Below are 20665 nucleotides of genomic sequence, written 5' to 3' on the forward strand. Positions count from 1 at the left end.
CACTCAAAAGACAAAAATCACAGCTCCTGACCTTGTGTTTGTCTTGCTGGTAATTCAGGCCATCTTGTTCTTCATGTTGGCCTGGGCTGCCTCTCTCCCTCACATTTCTATACCCAGGACTGGGTATAACATATTCTTTTCCTAGATCGATATCTTTCATCTTCTCCTTCTGTTAACGCCAGGGTTAACAAATGTATCTGCCACACGGAAAACTCTGGAGGAAAAAGAGACAAAGCAATCTTGCATTAGAATCATCACGCCCGTATCTTCTTAAAGGATGTTTTAAACAGGCTTAGATTGCAGTTTTTGAATCCTATAGCAAAATATGACCATGCTACTATCCTTCCGTTACCCCTGCAGATCCAGGTCAGAAATTAGCCAAGCACCAGGCACATTTTGTGACTGGTGCGGGTCCAACTGCTGTCACACAGAGATCTCTTAATGCCAGGTTGGTGATTGGGAAAAGCAAAATGTCACTTTGCGAAGGATCTGAAATATTTTATTTCAAGCTTGAATTTGATTTATTCTGGATTGTTTTATTTGATGTTTTAATGTGTTGTAAACCGCTTTGAGATTTGTTCTTTACAATTTAAAGTGGTATAGAAATGGAATTAATCATCACCATCATGAATTTGGAGGGGGGGCGGTGCCAAGACATTCCATTGTGGCAACTGTAACCTAGGTCTAAGGTGCCATTGGGCGATTAGATTATATACCTGAGTGTCTAACATTGCTGCAGAATATATATATATACATCCCATGCACTACCCCAGCGGTGATCTCAAAGTAAAGAGAAACACACACACTACTCCCTAAAAAGTTTGTCATGCAAGTTTCAGAAGCAGCATTTGGAGTCCATGTGCCTGAAGATAGCTTTATCATATGTTCTAAAACACTTCACAATTCTTAACATGCAGCAGGATATCTGCAAATGCAGAACCCAGCCATGATCTTGAAAAGCATAGAAAGGTCATGAGGGACTACTGTATTTGACTGAACAGACCTATCAACACACTCCTGAATTTCACTACATGTTTCCGAAAGAAAAAAGCACAAGATGTAGCAATATGAATAAAACTAAGCTTTTGTCGGATGGAACTATGCATTAGGAAGAATGGAAACCCAGCTATTCTAAGCAGCACAAGGCACAAAGTTGGCTTCAACAAAACACATACTTTAAGTTCCTACAAACAGAAAGTGGCAAAAAAGGGATTATGCCTCATGGTAACACAAAAAACAAATTGCAGTTCTGTCCACAGCTGTAACATACTAGTCTATAAGGAGTTATGGTACTTCCAGGGACAGTGTCTATGGGTGCCAATCTCCACAACAATTGTTGCTATTTCAGACTGAATATCCATATCAGCAAGGAAGGTATAATTGCCATTGCACAAATATAGCAATAGCCGCTCTAAGCCTCCCAATGGGAAGAACATATTCCTTTTAGAAATCTGTTGTTTCATCTTTATTCTTATAGGACCCTACTCAAACTATTTTATGTTACTCATAACTAGCTAAGAATCTATTTTCCACATAAATCTTTCAAAAAAACAGGTTTATTTTTAAGGCAAGGATAAGAAGATGCAGTCACTTTTGAAGAAATGCACATGCAGAAACAAGCTGTTATTCTCTGCAAGTTCATTTGAATGTTATCTTACACTATGCAATAGTTACAGCCAGTGCACTGTATTAATGCACCTCACACTGTCTCAAATGTGGTACAACTAATACAGCAACAATGCAAGTTCAGTGTATTAGTCACTAAGGCTGCAGTCCTAATCTTATGTAATGGAGTAAACACCATAGAATTCAATTGGTCTTAGTTTCAAATAGAAAATAGTTGGGGTCACACTGTAAGCAACTATACCTTCCATAGGAACTCCTTCATGCTACTATGTTTTCATCCTCCCGATGACGTCCATATTCCTTTCCTCACCCTTTTTTAAGGTTATGGCAACAAATCAACTGTCTATAAAGCCATGCCTTGGGGTGGGGGAGTCACCTTGATCTGGTGTCATTGCCTTTAATACCCCAAGGGCATTTAAAGCAGTCTTTACAAAAAAAACTTAATACATCATAGCAGATCTATGAAACAGCCTCAGAGTGCATGAGTCTGCAAATCTTGCTATGTTGCCATGAAATAATCATTTTTGTTATTGGTAAAAACTGCACAAGTCTTCACATGAATTTAAAGATCTTTAGAAAAGCTATTTTCCAACTCATGCACCTCATCAGGGTAGTTGCATTTGACTTGCTCCAAGGGATCTATACTGAACCCCCTCCCCCAAGGAAAAAACATTCACAGAACACCACTCCCTTATAAAATTTCTGGGTAGTCAGGAGGATGATTCTGCATCCTCTCTCTGTGCTGCCAGATCTGCTGCTTGGTCATCCATTACTTTGTTTGCAGCACCATCTGTGGGGCCAATTTATAAACAGCAGCAAGCAGTTCTTGTTTTAAACAACACTTTTATTGCATAATTTTAGAACTGTGGGGCAGCAGCGGCAGCACCGATCCTCTTTCTCAACCCTTACGTCTCTTGAAAGGTACCCAGCACTAGACAGCCTCCCTTCTGCCACTGAAAACAGCAGCAGCAGCAACGTAAACAAGGGAGGGGTCCTCAACCTGTAAACTGCTCTGCATAGGCCATTTCACAATCCCATTCACTTCCATGAAGATACCTGAAGAGGGTGAGGGACCGCCTTTTAAAAAGCACAGCAAAGTGAAAGAGGGAGGACTTGGATGACTGAAAAATCATTATTCTGCATGAAAAGGGAGAACAGGAAAGTCCTTTGTCACTAGATTTGTAGAAAGATGTGGTGTTCTGCAGAAGCGTGCAAGGGAGGGAGCATCCTAAACCTCTGGTAGGGCAGAAGAGGAAAAACACCGGGTCTGACTCTGCACCTTCTAATCTCTCTCTCACACACACACCAATTTCTGTATTCATTCATAGGCTCCCCCCCCCCCCGCCTCCATAAAGAAGTTACAAACAAAAATTCAAGGAGTGCAATCCGAATCACACTTACTAGAGAGTAAGGCTGCGATCCTAATGCCAGCCACTTACCTGAGAGCAAGCCTATGTCACTATTGAGCACGGTTGGCCTTCCTTCCCAAGTAAACAGGCACAGAAATGGTCAGCCAGCCCTTCAGAAGGACTCCCAATGCCCTCTCCCCCCAGTTGCCCTCCCCACTTAAGGAAAGCGATGTCTGTTTCACTGCCCCCTTCAAGGCTCTACCCCAAAGGTCTCGATGAGGAAGAGCGTGGGTGGCACAAGGAACGGCCCAAGTTTGCAAAACGAAGAGGAAGAAACGAAGCTAGGCTCCTGAATAAACTGGGAATGATGGGGAGGTGGAGGTTTTTTGTTGTTGTTTTTTTTGCTTGGGGGAGAAGAAAGGAGGAAATGAGACTCCACTTCTTACTGGAACCGAGGCTGCATCAGCAATTAGGGAAGGCCGTCCTTTTGGTACTGTTAATCTTCTGACTGCATATGCAAATCTATAGATAGATATGTATGTCCCCTTTCCAATCCTGCTCGTTCCTGGCCTCACCCCGCACGAAATGTCTCATGCACACATAGGCCGCCCCCCCCTCCCATAAATAAATTACAAACAAAAAACCCCAGCCCAAAGTCAAAGGTATTGGGGGGGGGGGAGAGGGGCGCCTCCCCGGCGGATCTCTTTCAAAATGTCCTCCTTCTCTCCCCCCGCACCTTCCAAAACAACCCCCCCCCCCAAAAAAAATACCAAACAGCCTCCACCTTTTCCTTACAAGGAACTCCGTTCAGTGTCCAGGGTGGAGAGAAGGGAAGTCTTCAGGAACAGCTCCCCCCAAAATATATATATAAACCCCCCCCTCACAAAAACGACGCCTGAGGTCCCCATAACAGCCCCTGACCCCCCCCCAAAAAAGGACTTCTGAGGAGAACAAACCTCGTTTAAGCCGTCCCCCCCTCCTCAAGTGTCTTGTGAGGGGAGGGGGGGCATTTCCCCAATTTAAATAATCGCCCCCCCCTCCATTTGAATAACCGCCCTCCTACCTGGCTTGAGCGATAGCGCCTCTACAGCCCTCAGCGGCCCCGGAGCCACAACTGGGGTCAATAGGCAGCCCGAGAACCTCAGAACGGCTCCTCAGTCGCACTGCGCCTGCGCGGGCACCCGCGGGCAGCCCAGTCCGCTACCACTTACCACCACACCAGCAGAGTCTTCTTTTCCCCTCCGTCGCGGGGTGCTTCGGGAGATGTAGTCCGCGTTCCCTGCCGGTGCCCCTACTCGAGCCGCGGAGAGGGACTACGCATCCCACAAGGCAGCGCGCGGAGCGGCAAGCCGGCTCCTTTCCCAGCAGGCTCCTCCCACCTTTATCCTCTCCTCTCGCCGGCCGGGTCCTGAACGTTCTGAGCGCCTCCCGGGTCCTTCTGGGCGCTCACACGTGCGCTTCCTACCCCCTAGGGCGGCGCACGTGTCCGGGAGGTGGAGGGTTCCCAGCTCCGGCTTTGGGGTATATTGCAGCGGGAGCTGCAAACGGCACGAGCTGCGCGGAGCCGTGCGCGCTTTCCCTGGTAATGGGGTCCCATTGAACTGAATGGGGTGCTGTGGGGCTCGCTTCTGTAGGCCTGTTGTCGCTGTTAATCTGCAGTCTTTGCGCGCGCGGTGGTTTTGGGGAAACGGGAGCTTCTCCCCCCCCCCCACCCGGAATGAGCTCCGTTGGATTTTTCTTTGCAAAAACGCCCATAGGATTTTGCGCTGGTACTGAGCCGGCTTCATAGGATGCGCGGAGTGGATAGGAGTGGTTTAATTTTATTTGACAAGGTTCATGTACCGCTTTAATCAACAAAAACCTCATAAGTAGTTCAGATAATCAATGTGAAACATTCACTGCGAATACCAGTAACTTTAACGGCAAACTAGTCTCAGGGTCGCTGCTTCTACCCCCACCCTAGGAGAAAGCTTTCCTGCGTTACAGCGGGGTGGTCTACACATGACGCTCTTGATCCCTTCCAACAAGTCTATGGTTCTATGCTATGCACATTAAGTTTATCATAAATCATAGGTTTGGAAGTGACCCCAAAGGTCATCTACTCCAACCCCTTGCAATGCAGGAATCTCAGCTAAAGCGCCCATGGCAGATGGCCATCCAACCTCTATTAAAAAACCTCCAAGGAAGGAGAGTCCACCACCTCTCGTGGGAGTCTGTTCCACTGCTGAAAAGCTTTTACTATCAGAAAGTTTTCCCGAATGTTTAGTCAGAATCTCCTTTCTTGCAACTGGAAGCCATTAGTTTGAGTCCTACCCTCCAGAGCAGGAGAAAACAAGCATGCTCCCTCCTCCATGTGACAGTCCTTAAGATACTTGAAGATGGCTATCATATCTCCTCTCAGTCTCCTCTTTTCCAGGCTAAACATACCCAATTCCTTCAACTGTTCCTCATAAGGCTTGGTTTCCTGACTCTTGATCATCTTGGTAACAATCCTCTGCACATGTTTCAGCTTGTCAACCTCCTTAAATTGTGGTGCCCAGAACTGGACACAGTATTCCAAGTGTGGTCTGACTAAGGCAGAATAGAGATATTATTACTTCCTTTGATCTGGACACTAGAATTATGTTGATGCAAAGTAGAAGTAAAATCAGTAATATCAATGGGCAGGGAGACAAAACAAAACAAAAATCCTTCCAGTAGCACCTTAGAGACCAACTAAGTTTCTTACTGGTATGAGCTTTCATGTGCATAGCTTTTCTTGTGGCTGCCACACTGAAAGACTAATTGCTAGCAAATGTGGCACAAACGTTAGTTGGCACTTGTAAAGGTGCCAGTTCCTCACACCAAAACAGTCAAGTGGGCATGTATTGAGAGTAAGGTGGTCTGTACTTTGTGCAATTCATTGCATTGCCCTCTGATAACCATTTGCAGTTCCATCCTGCCCACACTACGCTGCTGGGAGCAATGATGCAGCTGATGAGGTGCACTCTAGTCTACGAAAGCATATGCTGTGATGTCATGGAACGTAAAGCTATTGATAGCAACTGGCCTTAATGGCTATATTTACCTTCAGTATCAGAAGCAGCGCATAGTTTCTGAAACTCACAGGAGAGGAGAGCAATGCATTTGCGTTCATGTCCTGCCTACAGACTTCCCATGGGCATCTGGCTGGCCATTAGGAGAACAGGATGCTGGACTAGATGGGCCATTGGCCTGATCCAGCCCTAAGGCTGGATATCTAGGAGTTGGGGCAGGGAGAGTTAAAACATTGAGGCTAAAAGGCCATGAATGCCTTGGTTATGGCTTTGCTTCAAAGCTGCTTCTGTGTTTTATTTCTGTAGCATTTTACGAAGTTACTGTCTTAGTCTGCAATCAACACACTTGCCCGAGAGGAAGCCCCGTTGGCTTTAGTGTGGCTTACTTCTGAAGAAGACATGTCTAAGATGGCACTGTTAATTATTTTCCTGTATACTCCCCTGAGAGTTTTAACTGAAGGGCAGTGCTGACATTTTCTAAATAAATACATGAAATGCAAGCACTCCATTAGCTCCTACAGGCCCAGAACTCATGCAAGAGAAGAACAAGGTGACCTACTTACAAGGATAGTATAATTAGCAATGGCTTCCTACCTTACTGACCACCTCATTTGGGGCTAAATATGTAGCATCTATTGTAGGAAGGAAATCCTTGGGCCTTGATTCAAAACCCAACTCCTGCTGACAGGCAAAGCTAAGGCCAGGGAAGATAGAATGATAGTCATCTAGTCCAACTCCTGCAATGCAGAAATCACAGAATCCCTAACAGGTGCTTCATCCAACCTTTGCATAAAAACCTCCAGTGAATGAGAGTCCATCACCTTCCAAAGCCCATTGCACCCATTTAACAGCTCTTACTGTTAGGGACGCGGGTGGCGCTGTGGGTAAAAGCCTCAGTGCCTAGGGCTTGCCGATCGAAAGGTCGGCGGTTCGAATCCCCGCGGCGGGGTGCGCTCCCGCTGTTCGGTCCCAGCGCCTGCCAACCTAGCAGTTCGAAAGCACCCCTGGGTGCAAGTAGATAAATAGGGACCGCTTACTAGCGGGAAGGTAAACGGCGTTTCTGTGTGCGGCTCTGGCTCTCCAGGGCAGCGATGTCACGCTGGCCACGTGACCCGGAAGTGTCTCCGGACAGCGCTGGCCCCCGGCCTCTTGAGTGAGATGGGCGCACAACCCTAGAGTCTGGCAAGACTGGCCCGTACGGGCAGGGGTACCTTTACCTTTACCTTTACTGTTGGAAAATTCTTCCTAATGTTTTCTCGGAATCTCTTCTCATTTGAATCAGTTGGTTTGGGTTTTACCCTCTGGAGCAACAAAAGACAAAGTTGCTTCATCTTCCATGGGACAGCTCTTCAGACATTTGAATAAACGGCCTCGGGGTAGCTTGCAATAAAAGGCCAATCAATATGTAATTTGGATATTTCTCCTGGAGCCAAGTATGGGGGAAGTGCTATAGTTAATTTGCATATGTAAGTTATTGCTACGGATGATTTCCATACACTCATTTTTACAGTCCACGCTCCTCATATGTAGAGCAGGGATGGCAACCTGTGGCCTTTTGGAAGCTGTTGGAGGGCTCCCAACAGCCCCAGCCAGCAGAGTCAAAGGTCAGCAATAACAAGATGGGGGCGGGGCGGTGTCCAGCTCTCAGAGGATGACCTCCAAACCATCCTAAATATCTTCGCAGAAGCTTATAGAAAGCTTGGCCTATCACTCAACATCCAAAAAAACCCAAAGTGTTGCACTGACATACACAAAAATTTCAGAAATAGACTGGAAAGAGAAATTGCTGAATTGCAACTTATTACCAAACTTAAAACCATGGAGAGACCTGGTCTGAATAGAGACACTGGATTCTTATCTTATTATACACGATAAGGCTATTTTTAGACATCTCACCCCTTGCTTTTTCCTGTAAGACCAATTGCAGTCGTCAACAGGTTTACCACACCTATCAGCCAATCACCCATTCCCACCACCCTTCTGAGTAATACCCCTCCCCACCCTCTCACTATAAGGGTGTGGTGACTTCTGTTTCAGTGTATCTGAAGAAGTGTGCGTGCACACGAAAGCTCATACCAATAACAAACTTAGTTGGTCTCTAAGGTGCTACTGGAAGGGGAAGAAATTATTTTGTTCAAACACAAAACAACCCCTCTGCAGCACCACAAATCCAACTCAGTAGTACAACATTGGAAAGTGTTGATCACTTCCCCTCCCTAGGTGGTTATCTTTCCACAAGGGCCAATATTGATGCTGAAATCCAGCATTGCCTGAGCTCTGCGAGTGCAGCTTTCTCCCAATTGAAGTGCAAAGTATTTGAGGACTGGGACATTCACAGGGAAAGCAAAATGCTTGTTTACAAAGCTATTGTCCTACCAACCTTACTTCATGCTTGCGAACCATGGACCACTTATAAATGCCATTTGCAACTCCTCAAAAGGTTCCATCAACGGTGTCCCCGAAATTTTTTTACACATCACTTGGGAAGACAGGCAAACTAATGACAGGGTACAGGAAGAAGCAAAGATCACCAGTGTTGATGCAGTGATTCATCAACTTCATTGGACTTGTCATGTTATTTGGATGCCTGATTATAGTCTTCCAAAGCAACTACTCTATTCCGAACTTGAAAATGGAAACTGTAATGCTGGTCAACAAAAGAGGTTTGAAGACTGTCTCAAGGCAAATATAAAAAAATGTAGTATAAACACTGACAACTGGGAAACACTGGCCTGCAAGCACTCCAGTTGCAGAACAGCCTTTACCAAAGGTGTCATGGACTTTGAAGACACTCAAACTCGGGACACAAGAGAAACATGCTAAGAGGAAGGCACGCTTGGCAAACCCTCGCCATGATCAACTCCCACCCAGAAACCTATGTCCCCACTGTGGAAGGACATGTGTGGATCAGAATTGACCTCCACAGTCACTTACGGACTCACTGTTAAGACCATGTTCATGGAAGACAATCTTGCTTGGCTATGAGTGATCCATCGCCAAAGAAGTAGAAGACTCCTCTCCCATTCACTAAGGACAGGGAGGGTACGCCCTTTTGTCAGCTATTTGCTAGTCATTGTAGACCATTTACCCATAATTTCCCTAACAAAGGAGATACTTGTCAGGACCATTTAAATCATGGCTTCTTAGGCTCCTTAAGACAAGAGGGTTGAGGGGACCAGCAGTGCAGCTGATTGTTATCAGCAGGGAGGCATTTGTTAAGTAAATGGCTCACAAGGCCCAATAAATATTTGGCAGAAATTCTCTCCCCTCCCCTCCCCTTTCACTCCTTAGGCATGAACCTGGTGACTCCAACATGCAAAATGTTCCAAGTCTAATATGAGGACAGCTGAAATCACCCATTGCTGCAGCATTTCCTCTTTCAGATGCCTACTTGATTCCATTCTCCATCTCATGATCACCCTCAGCATTTTGGTCAGGTGACCAAGTGTTCAGTTACTAAACCATCTTAATTTCAACTTCCCCTTTCCTCAGCGAAACAGTGGACACTCAAATGGCGCAAAGGCTTATTTAATTCTGTTGCAGATGTGGTTGCTCTCCAACTCCCATCCGCCCTAGCAAGCAAGGGATAAGAAAGAGTTGTAGTTTATCAACACATGGAGAGCAGCAGGCTCTGCACTCCTGTTTTAAATATACCAGCCCAGGGGGACTGGGCCTTCAACAAAACCAAGTGGGTGGGACATAGTGTCTGTCAGTCACCTGACATCATGATATCAGATGGCTGACAAGTATGTGGGACAACACACCTGTCAAAGTTTTCATTGAAGCTTCTGCTAACACAAAGCTTTGTGCTATTGGACCAAGGTGGGCTCCCTACTTTGGTGTTGGGAACATACCTTTCTTCAGCAATTGGGAGCTCACATTAAGCTCCCAGTTGCTCCTTTTGTAGCCAGGTGACATAGATTGTCAGGTATGGAGCAGGTGGGCGTGGCTTGCAAGGAACAGCCTGGCAGGCAGTATTGGGACCACTGCCCGGCCAAATTCGAACCACCTACCTTCTGATCGGCAAGTCCTAGGCTGTGTTATTTAGCCCACAGTGCCACCCGCGTCCCTTCCCCCCCCTCCAAACATTAGGGTTCACTAAACACAGGGGTACCTCTCTCATACTGATACCTCACTCTTATTTCTCATTGGCCCCATGTCACCAAGTTTGCTATTTGTTGGTATATGATGATGATGTCAAGGCTGAGCCTACAAAACATAGATATTTTTAATATTTAAAAAAACATACCGCTCGAGGGTAAGAACCTGAAAAAGGGCAAGGGTGATTTAACACTTGGGAAAGTTGTTTCTTTGTGACTTGGGAGTTGGCCACAACCGTCTCCTGGCATCCGATGAGAAACAAGACACCAGGAAGGACAACATGAAGCCATAATTTCTGATGAACAAATGCAGGTTTTGTTCTGACATTGTGTCCCAGAGCTCCTTTTTAAATGTCCTAACCCAGCAAGGAAGAACAGTGCCTGGAAGAAGCCATCTGGGGCTGCCAGTTGTTACATGCACATAGTTGCCAGTCAACAAGAGCCAGATAGACTGCAATAAAACTCTCTTCTTTTGCCTTCAAAAAAGGAGGAAAAGAGCCAGATAGGAACCGTTAACTGCAATATGCTTTATGGTCCTCATGTCATCTGTCTCCACCATAATTTGAATGGGACCAATTTATATCACCTATATTTAATGGATAGAATCAACCAGAGTGTTGCACACACTGCGTGTCACACACAACATATATTTAAGGCACATGATGCTTCCCTGCAAACAGTCCTGGAAACTAGTTTGCCCCTTACGGGGCTGCATCTCCCAGCACCCTTGACAAACTACAGTTCCCAGGATTCTTTGGGGGAAGTCATGGGCTTTAAACGTGTGGCGTGTAGCCGGCCACAAATCTTAAATTTGCATATGTATAGATGCCTCTAGGAAATTAAGATGGTGGGTCTCTGCACTTTGCAGTCTGCCAGGCTACCCTGTAATGGTCCAAACTTTAGCTTCAGGGCTGAATGAGGGAACCTTTGACACTTGAAAAAGAGAGTAAATAAATTGCCTAAGGGCTGCACTCCTATCTAAGCAATCTCCCGGGAACCACATGCAAATGGTGGATGGGGCAACAAATTTACAACTTGGCACAGTAGGCTAGTTTGAAGGAAGTTGTGAAGTAGGGTTGGTGTAGTGTGGGGCCAGGAGAGAATTGCAAGGGCCAGATAGAGGGGTCTGGGGGCCGCATCTGGCATTCATGCCTGAGCTCTCCCAGCCTCACTCTAAGTGCTACACCATCAAGAGTAATATGAGATGGGAGCCTTCGTGACAGTAAATGAGGTGAAGGGACAACAGCAACTGTTCTTTGAGTTATTCTCCTCCTCCTCCACAATTTCTCTTCCCTGGGTTGTGAGCCTGGGCAGTGTGTATGGGGCCCTGGTCTGCCCAGATGACAAGAGCATCTCCTCTTAGCCTTGCTTAATGTGATCCAAAGGAAAGGAAAGCAATATGTTTGGCACCAGCTTGGCTGCAGGATTTGCTGGAAGGAGACAGTGTACAAGGCAGTGTACAACCGCACTGACGGGTCCACTCCAAATTTGCATCGGGTTTACTTTGCTTCTCCTAGAGATATCCCACAAGGCAGCAGGTATGGATTTTTCCTTTGGGATTTACTCTCAAAGCATTTCTCACAAATGAGGTTTTAGGACCAGAGTTTTTGTCCTCCTAGATGGGCTCCCTTCCCAGGTTGATTAGCCCCATCTGCCCCTCACTTCCCCCTACATCTCGTGCAGAAAGGATGACATTTCCATGGACAGAACTAGGACAGGAGAGATATCTGACACCATGATGTTGGGATGCTTCTGCCAGTTGCTGCGTGCCCCTTGCAGACTGGGGGGGGTGGCGGGTGGCAATTCACAGGAGGCTATTTTCCCCAGGGAACGCTCATTACCAATCACTTTTCAAAGAGTTCCTGGTTTCATCAGAGGCTCTTATCTCTTGCAACTCACTTCGCCTTCTGATTCATCCCTTTCTGGCAGGTGAAAAAAACCAGCTGCTGTAAGCAAGATGTTAGGTTTGAATTCCAGGGTAAATGAGGGTAAACACAAATTGTTACAGCTTATAGTTCAGTTTTCTTATTATTAAATGGAGTTATTGTTTCCTTGGACACACATTTCAAGTCTATTTAATTAGTATATTGATTGTTAAATTCCATTCTGATTGTCTTTATCGTTTTTGTAAAGAACTACGCAGAAACTCTGGTTTTAGTATGCTGGCTGTTTGGCCGTAACAATAAACATTAATTCATTCATTCCTACTTATCACGTGGTGACTGAGAAAAAGCTTCACCACTAGCGAAAGCTCCCAGTCTTAGAATAACTGGGGCTGAGGATGCATGTTTTTAATTGTTTAATTGTTCCTGCAGATGGTAAGTTGGTCCTTTGCATTGGGCCTGATCTGAAGAAGCAAAAGAGCTGTGTTGAAATGTAGCCGCCCATCCCTCACCTTGTTCATTTCTTGCCCTGGTGGGGTATCTTTTTATTCATTATATTTTATTAAATTTCAAAAAATTCACATATAAACTCCAAAACACAATAAAATTTTCTTTTTTCTTTTACTTCCTTTCCTGTTTTCCATGGTGTTTACAATTTCTTCCCTTTGCTTATATCATAACCACCATACAATAACCCATGGGTAGGCAAACTAAGGCCCGGGGGCTGGATCTGGCCCAATCGCCTTCTAAATCCGGCCCGCAGACGGTTTGGGAATCAGCGCGTTTTTACATGAGTAAAATGTGTTTTTATTTAAAATGTATCTCTAGGTTATTTGTGAGGCCTGCTTGGTGTTTTTGCATGAGCAGAATGTGTGCTTTTATTTAAAATGCATCTCTGGGTTATTTGTGGGGCATAGGAATTCGTTCTCCCTCCCCCCAAATAAAATAGTCCGTCCCCCCACAAGGTCTGAGGGACAGTGGAATAGCCCCCTGAAAAAGTTTGCTGACCCCTGCAATAACCTCTAATTTCTTCTGTTGATCATACTTCAAATCTTGCTCATGAATTCATCATACTATATTGCTTTAAATATTCTGAAAAAGGCTTCCATTCTTCCACAAAACAGTCCTCATTAGGTTCTCTTATTTTTGCTGTTGGCTCTACCAATTCCGCCTAGTCCCATCGCTTTTCTTATCCATTATCCTGGTGGGGAATCTCTAGCTTATGGGCAACCATTTACCTGCTCCTGCTGCCACAGCACGCACTACAAAAGACCATCAGCACCAATTTTGGGTGAGGTCTCGCCCCAAATAGACGCAGTCATGCCCAAAATCAGCACAGATGGCAGCACCACTTCTCCGTTGGTTGAGGTGGCAGGGCAGATGGGGCACCCACAGGCGTGCTGCTTGTGGAGCTTCTGACGCCTGAGGCAATGGTCTCGCCCTGCCTAATGGTTGGGCTGGGTCTGTGTGACCCGATCTAGCAGGCTCTTCTTAGGTACCCAGCCAGCCAGAACCCTGATACTGAGCAAATTGATCTCAGAGGTCCCATTGGCTCCAGTCCAACCAACTGCAAATTACCTGGGCTCAGATTGCAGCCTGATTACGGAGTACTTTTCCCACACCACAATGGCGCCCTGCAAAATCCTTTTGCAAGTGCTTAATAACAGGCTAAGAGGAAGGGTTGCAAAATGACCCGTAAGAAGAAAACCACAGAGGATGCATTTTACAGTGGGAAACTTGTAATAAATAGCCTTAAGCATGGACTCGCCTGGTGTTTTTAACACACAGTTCAGCCGATATCTTATGTTTCTTTTCGAATTCTGTCTTAGCTCAAGAGCACATTTAATGGAGTGGCTGGGTTGGAAATAAATTCTTCTTCTTCTCTCAGTTAACCTTCTTCATCACTGTCTTTTGCTTTCTTTAAGATGAAGAACAATAATTTTTGATATAACAGGATGTGCTGCCCAGGGTTAAGTATTGTTATAATTTGGGGGTGTTGCCGGAAAAATCCGAGGGCTCCCTTGGACAAAAAGTAAAGACACCAACCAGAGTAAATTGGAGCAAATCAGCAGCCTGTAGGCTTGGCCTTTATTGTACTGTTGCAGCAGGGTGTTCCCCTCACTCGCAGGAGAGAGGAAAGACCCAGAACAATGGTGTGCAAGACCTTATAAAAACTTTTGAAATTCCCCTCCTCCAGGTCAAGCCCACCCCCAGAAACATCATGCATACATTACAGAAAGGAGGGGTTGAGGGAGGAGTTGTGGTGGTAACCTGAGTGTCCTGTCACCTGGCTGGTTCCTCCTTTCTCCCCCTCCCATGAACCAGTTGTGAATAACAAAGAAAAGATGCAGTTTCCTTCCCCCTGAGGGGAATCCGGCCATGGTCCTTTTGTTGCTGTCTACCCTGAATATACAACCATATGCAGTCCATTGTGTTCATGATGGTGGTGAGTCTGAGCCCATCAGGATGCTTATCTAGCTTGTCATGCCCCTCCAGGTGCAGTAGTTGGGTACGTGACTGCTTGCTCAGGGGATTATGGCTGACCGTCACCAGGTCACCCCCCTTAGCTAGTCCTTGAGATATGGAGTAGAATAAAAGTGGAACAGTGCAAGTCTGATGTATGGTTGATTTTCTATGAATTTATAACAGAAGTGTAGCGTATGTAGTGTGTGAGTGTGAGTGTGTGTGAAGTCTGTACAAACTGAATGATGGGGGGGGGGGGTTCCTGCTACAGGGGGAGACCCCCAAACCCAACAAGACTCCCCTCTCGGCCTCACTGATGTGGTCCTAAGCAGAGTAAGACATTTGGCCCCAGCTTGGCTGCAGGAGTTGCTGGAGGGCAAGATTCCAGGCAAGTTGAAAAATACAGTCTAAGCTTCCTTTCTGAGGAATATAGCAGGTGAAATGGAGGAAAGTGGCTATAAAATAAAGGGTCATTTTTGTGGCAGAGAACCAAGTAGAAAAACAATGCAACTGAAAATAAAACAAAAACCTATTTTAAAACAGTATCAACTACAAACATTTTAATAAACATTTTAATGCTGCTTTTTAAAGATTGATTTGTGGCAAGCAGCCCAGGGAATATTTGCTGAGAGACTGTTATATAAATGATAATAGTAACAACTTTTCTTCCTTCTTCTCTAAGGGCTTTTCTCTATTATTGCCTGCCCAAATCTTCAAAACTTTCTTGATGCAAAATCCTTTCTATCATGTCCTCTGCTTGCTTCTTTTCAACGCCACACATAATGAGCCATGCAAAGTGTTTTTTGTTTGATTGTTGGGGCAAATTTAAGTATAGTTATTATTGTAAACTAGAATAATGGCTTGAACTTTAACTGAGCTGGTTTGGCCACAGTTAATCAGATATCTTCCTGTAGAATATTCCACCGGGAGCTTTGAGCTTGCAAATATAAACTGGTTGGGTTGGAATTTTACTGCCGTTTGGGGTTATTTTATTCTGAGTGGTGTATTTTTGTTTTGTAAGCATGGTTGGAAATTCACACAGCTCTGTTCACCTCCTGCCTTTCAGCGTTTGCCGCCTGAGGCAGCTTCCTCACTCTGCCTCATGGTAGAGCCAGCAACGTACGGAGAGTACCACTTTGGCACCATGAGTCCCTTGTAAGCAAATGCAACTATTTTCTGCCGGGGAGCACTGTAGACATGCATGCTGTTTCCTTAGATCAGTGGTTCTCAATTTTATTTCCTGGGCCACACTTTCAGAATAAAAATCTGCTTGTGCCACACCAATATTTTTATTGATAAGAAATACATTTGGAAGGTGGGAGAAGAAACACCTCCTCCAACAGTGCTTGATTTATAACAAAGAACACAACTGCTTTATAATATCATCAACATCATCAATTTATTTATCTAGATGCCTCCCATCTGACTGGGTTGCCCCAGCCACTGAGGGCGGCTTACAACAAATTAAACAAATCAAACCTATTGTCATGGCACTGCCAAGGAATGTCTTTGAGTCAGGGGCGGGGGGGGGGGGGGAGGAGAAGAGTCAGAGTGGGAGAGGAAGTGACGGAAGGGGAAGAGGGAGAGAGCCAGAAGGTGGGAAGGCTCTCTGATGCTGAAGCAGAGCCCCAGCACCGCACAGGGAGTTCAGGAACAGACAGAGAGCCTATGCCTGTGCCTTTGGCACAGGGAAGGAGAGGGTTAAAGAGCAGGAATCAGAGATGTCCCATGAAGCTTCCCCACCTTTTCTGTTGGAGGAGAAGCAGGAGAAGACCACTCCCCGAATCTGAACTGGACGATTCGGATGCATGATTGTACTGTGCTGCTTGTACATATGTAAAATAAAGAACTGTAAATATCTCTCTGAGTGAGCAGAGGGTTATTGCGAAGAGCATACACAAACCATCACACCTATTAAGCACAGTAAAACATCAAACATTAAAAACTTCCCTATACAGGGCTGCTTACAGATGTCTTCTAAAAGTCAGATACAGTGGTACCTCAGGTTACATACACTTCAGGTTACAGACATTTCTGGTTACAGACTCTGCTAACCCAGAAATAGTACCTCGGGTTAAGAACCACCCTTTCATATGCAACTCGCCTATCAAAGTGACTCAGCATTTTGCTATTCCCAAGATTACGTAAATCTCAGTGTGCATTTGTTCTACTGACCTCCTACCTGCTTACACACCCACACTTACCTAATAAAATCCCAGGCTCAGCTACCATTGTAGGGTGTGTGCTGTTATTTTTCTGGCTTATGAAACACTTTTACATGCTAACATTGATGCCGTTTTGCCATCTCAGTATAGCTTTTCCCTCAACAACCTATGTCACTATGATTCCTTCTGTAAAGATGATGAACTGCAGCGAAGATTGTGACTTGCCATCGGCCATGCAATAATTGCGTGGAAGATTTAGGACTTGCTTGGACTCCCCCGGACCTGTCACTCACAGAACCATGCTGGCTCCCAGTGCTGGGTTTCAAAATACAGGCTAAACAAATTCATTTCCATAAGAGAACAATCTTTGCATAATTTACAGAGCACAGGGTTTGTAGCTTGGGTGTCATTTCTCATCTATGTATAATTTGGGATTTAAGGAAATATGGGGCCTAGATTTCACACATCACTAACACCTAAGAGGCCTCATTTCTTTCTTTCCAGGAAAGGAAAAGCAACTTCTGTCATTTTAGCACAGTACAATATGGTTCTATAACAATGGCTCTCCAGCGATGACATTTTGCATAAGAACATCAAGGGGGACTTTGTCAAAAGCCTTACTGAAATCAAGATATACTATGACCACAGCTTTTCCCTGATCCACCAAGCTTGTAAAGGTAAAGGTAAAGGGACCCCTGACCATTAGGTCCAGTCGTGGCCGACTCTGGGGTTGCGGCGCTCATCTCGCTTTATTGGCCGAGGGAGCCGGCGTACAGCTTCCGGGTCGTGTGGCCAGCATGACTAAGCCGCTTCTGGCAAACCAGAGCAGCACACGGAAATGCCGTTTACCTTCCCGCCAGAGCGGTACCTATTTATCTACTTGCACTTTGACGTGCTGTCGAACTGCTAGGTTGGCAGGAGCAGGGACCAAGCAACGGGAGCTCACCCCGTCGCGGGGATTCAAACCGCCGACCTTCTGATCGGCAAGCTTGTAACTCCATAAAAAAAAGAAATGATTCATCTGGCATGACTTGCTTATGAAAAACCCATGCTGGATCTTAATAATCACAGTATCCTTTTCTAAGTGCTCAGAGACTTCATTATATGCCTCCAGTCTGCAGGGACCTCACCTGTTCTCCAAGAATTCTCCTAGATTATAAGCACATGCTCTGAAATTACACCTGCAAGCTCCTTTGTTTTATTTTATTTTAAATTTATTTTTATTAAAGATTTTCTTGGTTTATAAAAGTACATGCCTTGCTTCTTTTTTTTCAGGTTGTACAGACTTTCTTACAAATCAGTTACATTTGTGTTGGGGAAGAAGTGGGGGGAGAGGAGGGGTGGTGTGGTGAGGCTTCTATTATTTTGTATAGTGTACGTGTGGGGTTTTGTGTCAGCATCAGCTGGGGAGGCTCTCTTTTTATTCGTTTATTACATTTCCTTGGTAGTGAGAGGTATTGGGGGGCAGGGTGTGGTTGGTTGTCTGTGGTTGGTTGCAGTGGGGTTTGCTTGCATTTGTGAGAGCGGGGGGAGGGCTTGTTGGCTCAGGTAAGCCAAATTGATTTGTATGCTGTTGGTGAGTTCTTGTCATTGTCTTGTTGGGCTGTGTATGTGATAAAGGGGAGCCATACTGGGGTGAAGGCATCCTCTTCTATTTGTCCCCATGTCAGTTTCAGTTTATTGCTGTGCTGTGCTGTGCAGTCCAGGTCTGGTTCTGAATCCAAAGGTTCCACAAGGAGTCAGTCCAACAGGGCCAAGGCAGGAGTACCACGTGCAGGTGAGTTTCAGAGTGAGTTTCCTTCTTTTGGCCAATATGGACTTAAAGGGAGGTTTAGACCACATTTTAATCCATTGGGTAGAGTTAATTTCATAGCCTAAACTGTGCTCCCATTGTTCTTTGATTGTGTCAAGGGGGTTTGTGGGATGTTGGAACAATATTTTGTATATTGTGGATACCATCCCTTTGCCATGTCCCTCTGCTGTCAGGAGAAGGTTTTCGAAGGGGGTCAAGATCCTAGTGGCGGCTGATTTTACTGCGGGATTGTTTAAGAAGGCATGTAGTTGATGGTGTGTTAGCCAAGGTATTTGGGTCTCCCCTAGTTTGTCTTGTATTTCTTGTGTTGGTATGGGCTTGTTGTTCGGTAAAAATCTTTTAGACAGTGTAGGCTTCCAATGTCTTTCTGAAGGTGTGGCAGTCATTGCACTCTCTAAAGCACAGGGGATTTCCACCGGAAAACTAATAGGTCATGTGAACTGGAAACCAGAATAAGGACATCACCATGCAATGTTCCTAGTGTTACGAAGGCAAGAGTAACAATTGAGACTCTCCAATAAAGTCAGCCTGGAGTGTGTGGGAGTGCTTTGCTCTCTCCGTGAAAATCTTGCCCAGGAATGAAGTGTTTGAGAAACTGCAGCTGTAAACTGAACAGCATTAAGCCAGCACACATTATGTTGGAAATGTCAAATCTAACTTTAGATTTACCAAGCCACTGGTTTCCATCCACCGCACAAATTCCTGTGAGGTGTTAGAGGCTGCCATAACTATATCTAGGTGTAATGTGCCTTGGGTGTGACGGATATGGGCGGTGATTAACTTACCTGCTCTGTTTGCAGCCCAATCCTGGAGGTCTGCTCTCCAGGCAACACACTGGAGATGCTGGTACCTTCACAACAGGGGTCACCCAGTGAGTTTCATGGCCAAGTGGGGATCTGAACCCAGGTCTTCTAAGCCCCAGCCCAACACTCTGGTTTCCCCAGCCACTCTGGGCGGCTCCCAACAGAATATTAAAAGCATGATAAAGCATCAAACATTAAAAACTTCCCTAAACAGGGCTGCCTTCAGATGTCTTCTAAAAGTCAGATAGTTGTTTATTTCCTTGACATATGATGGGAGGGCGTTCCACAGGGCGGACGCCACCACCAAGAAGACCCTCTGCCTGGTTCCCTGTAACTTCACTTCTTGCAGTGAGGAAACCACCAGAAGGCCCTTGGAGTTGGAAGGCCCTTGGAGTGTCTGGGCTGAACGATGGGGGTGGAGACGTTTCTTCGCAACATGGGCTGTTGCTCACACTGGATACTTAATAAATAATGATAATAATAATGATAATAATAATAATAATAATAATAATAATAATAATAATAAATTATTTCTACCCTCCCCGGCCAGAGCCAGGCTCAGGGCAGCTAACACCAGTAAAATTACGGTAAAAAGATAATAGGGGGGAAAACCCCAATTTAAAATACAGGTTAAAATGCAATTTAAATTGCAGCCTCATTTTAAAAGTAGCCCATAGATCAAAACCATAAGGGGAGGGAAACATAAGGGTCAGACTGAGTCTAAACCAAAAGCCAGGCGGAACAGCTCTGTCTTGCAGGCCCTGCGGAAAGATGCATTCCACCAACCAGATTCAGGCACAAAATTGTGGCTCAGGAGCCTTTATTCCTTTGATTTTGGAGGAAATCCAGGAGTGGAGTTTTGTGCAAACGGCTTGTGAACTCAGTTCTGGTACTTGGGTGGCTCAGGAGAGGATTCCTTGAGCATGTCCTCAGAGGCACTCTGACTCTTCATTCCCAGTGTGTGAGTCAGGTTCCCGAGCCATTTGACTCTGGTTGGCCTAATCTGTGAGCGGGGGACTTTTTGTTCTTGCTGCTGTTAAACATTTAGGACGTTTACCCCCTTCCTCCTGGCTTCCCCCAGAGGTGAAGACCCAGTGCCGTTTAGAGGAGGGGGTGAATGTGTAAAGTATTTGTGGTTTCTGAACTGAGTGCTTAAACAGCAAAGACTTCTCAAGGTCGACACAATTGCCAGAGCCCAGCCTTTCAAGATAAACATCTATGACCATGAGACTAAGGATAACATTACAAAACATTTATGGTGGAGCAATGGAGCAGGAAATGTTTCTTAAAGGCACAGTCCTACACAGGAGTTTTCCTGGATGAGGGGCTGTTATCTTCTGGAGCCGCACTACACCTGTAGAATGACCAAGAGATGCTGGTAGACCACTCCATCCCCTTCTGCAGGTGAAGTCATGCTTCCCCCTCCAA

At 45.5% G+C, this 20665-nt stretch overlaps 1 protein-coding gene across 3 annotated transcripts in view; it reads right to left on the minus strand.

Annotated features, from left to right (window-relative positions):
• Window positions 1–4178, minus strand: part of ABCC5 (ATP binding cassette subfamily C member 5) — a 45315-nt gene extending 41137 nt beyond the window's left edge. For 2 of the 3 annotated variants that reach the window (XM_083441850.1, XM_083441855.1), the window contains exons 1-2: window positions 4039–4178; window positions 32–214 (exon numbers count right to left, since the gene is read on the minus strand). In XM_083441850.1, the coding sequence (XP_083297976.1) occupies window positions 32–160 (129 nt within the window). In that variant the 5' untranslated portion in view covers window positions 161–214; window positions 4039–4178. Of the gene's footprint in view, window positions 1–31; window positions 215–3065; window positions 3090–4038 lie in introns of those variants that run through there. The other variant, XM_083441851.1, reaches the window with a different exon arrangement.
• Window positions 4179–20665: the final 16487 nt, after the last annotated feature.

The sequence above is a fragment of the Podarcis tiliguerta genome (genome assembly GCF_965153285.1).
Source record: "Podarcis tiliguerta genome assembly, chromosome: 5".
In the NCBI taxonomy this organism is placed as follows: Eukaryota; Metazoa; Chordata; class Lepidosauria; order Squamata; family Lacertidae; genus Podarcis; species Podarcis tiliguerta.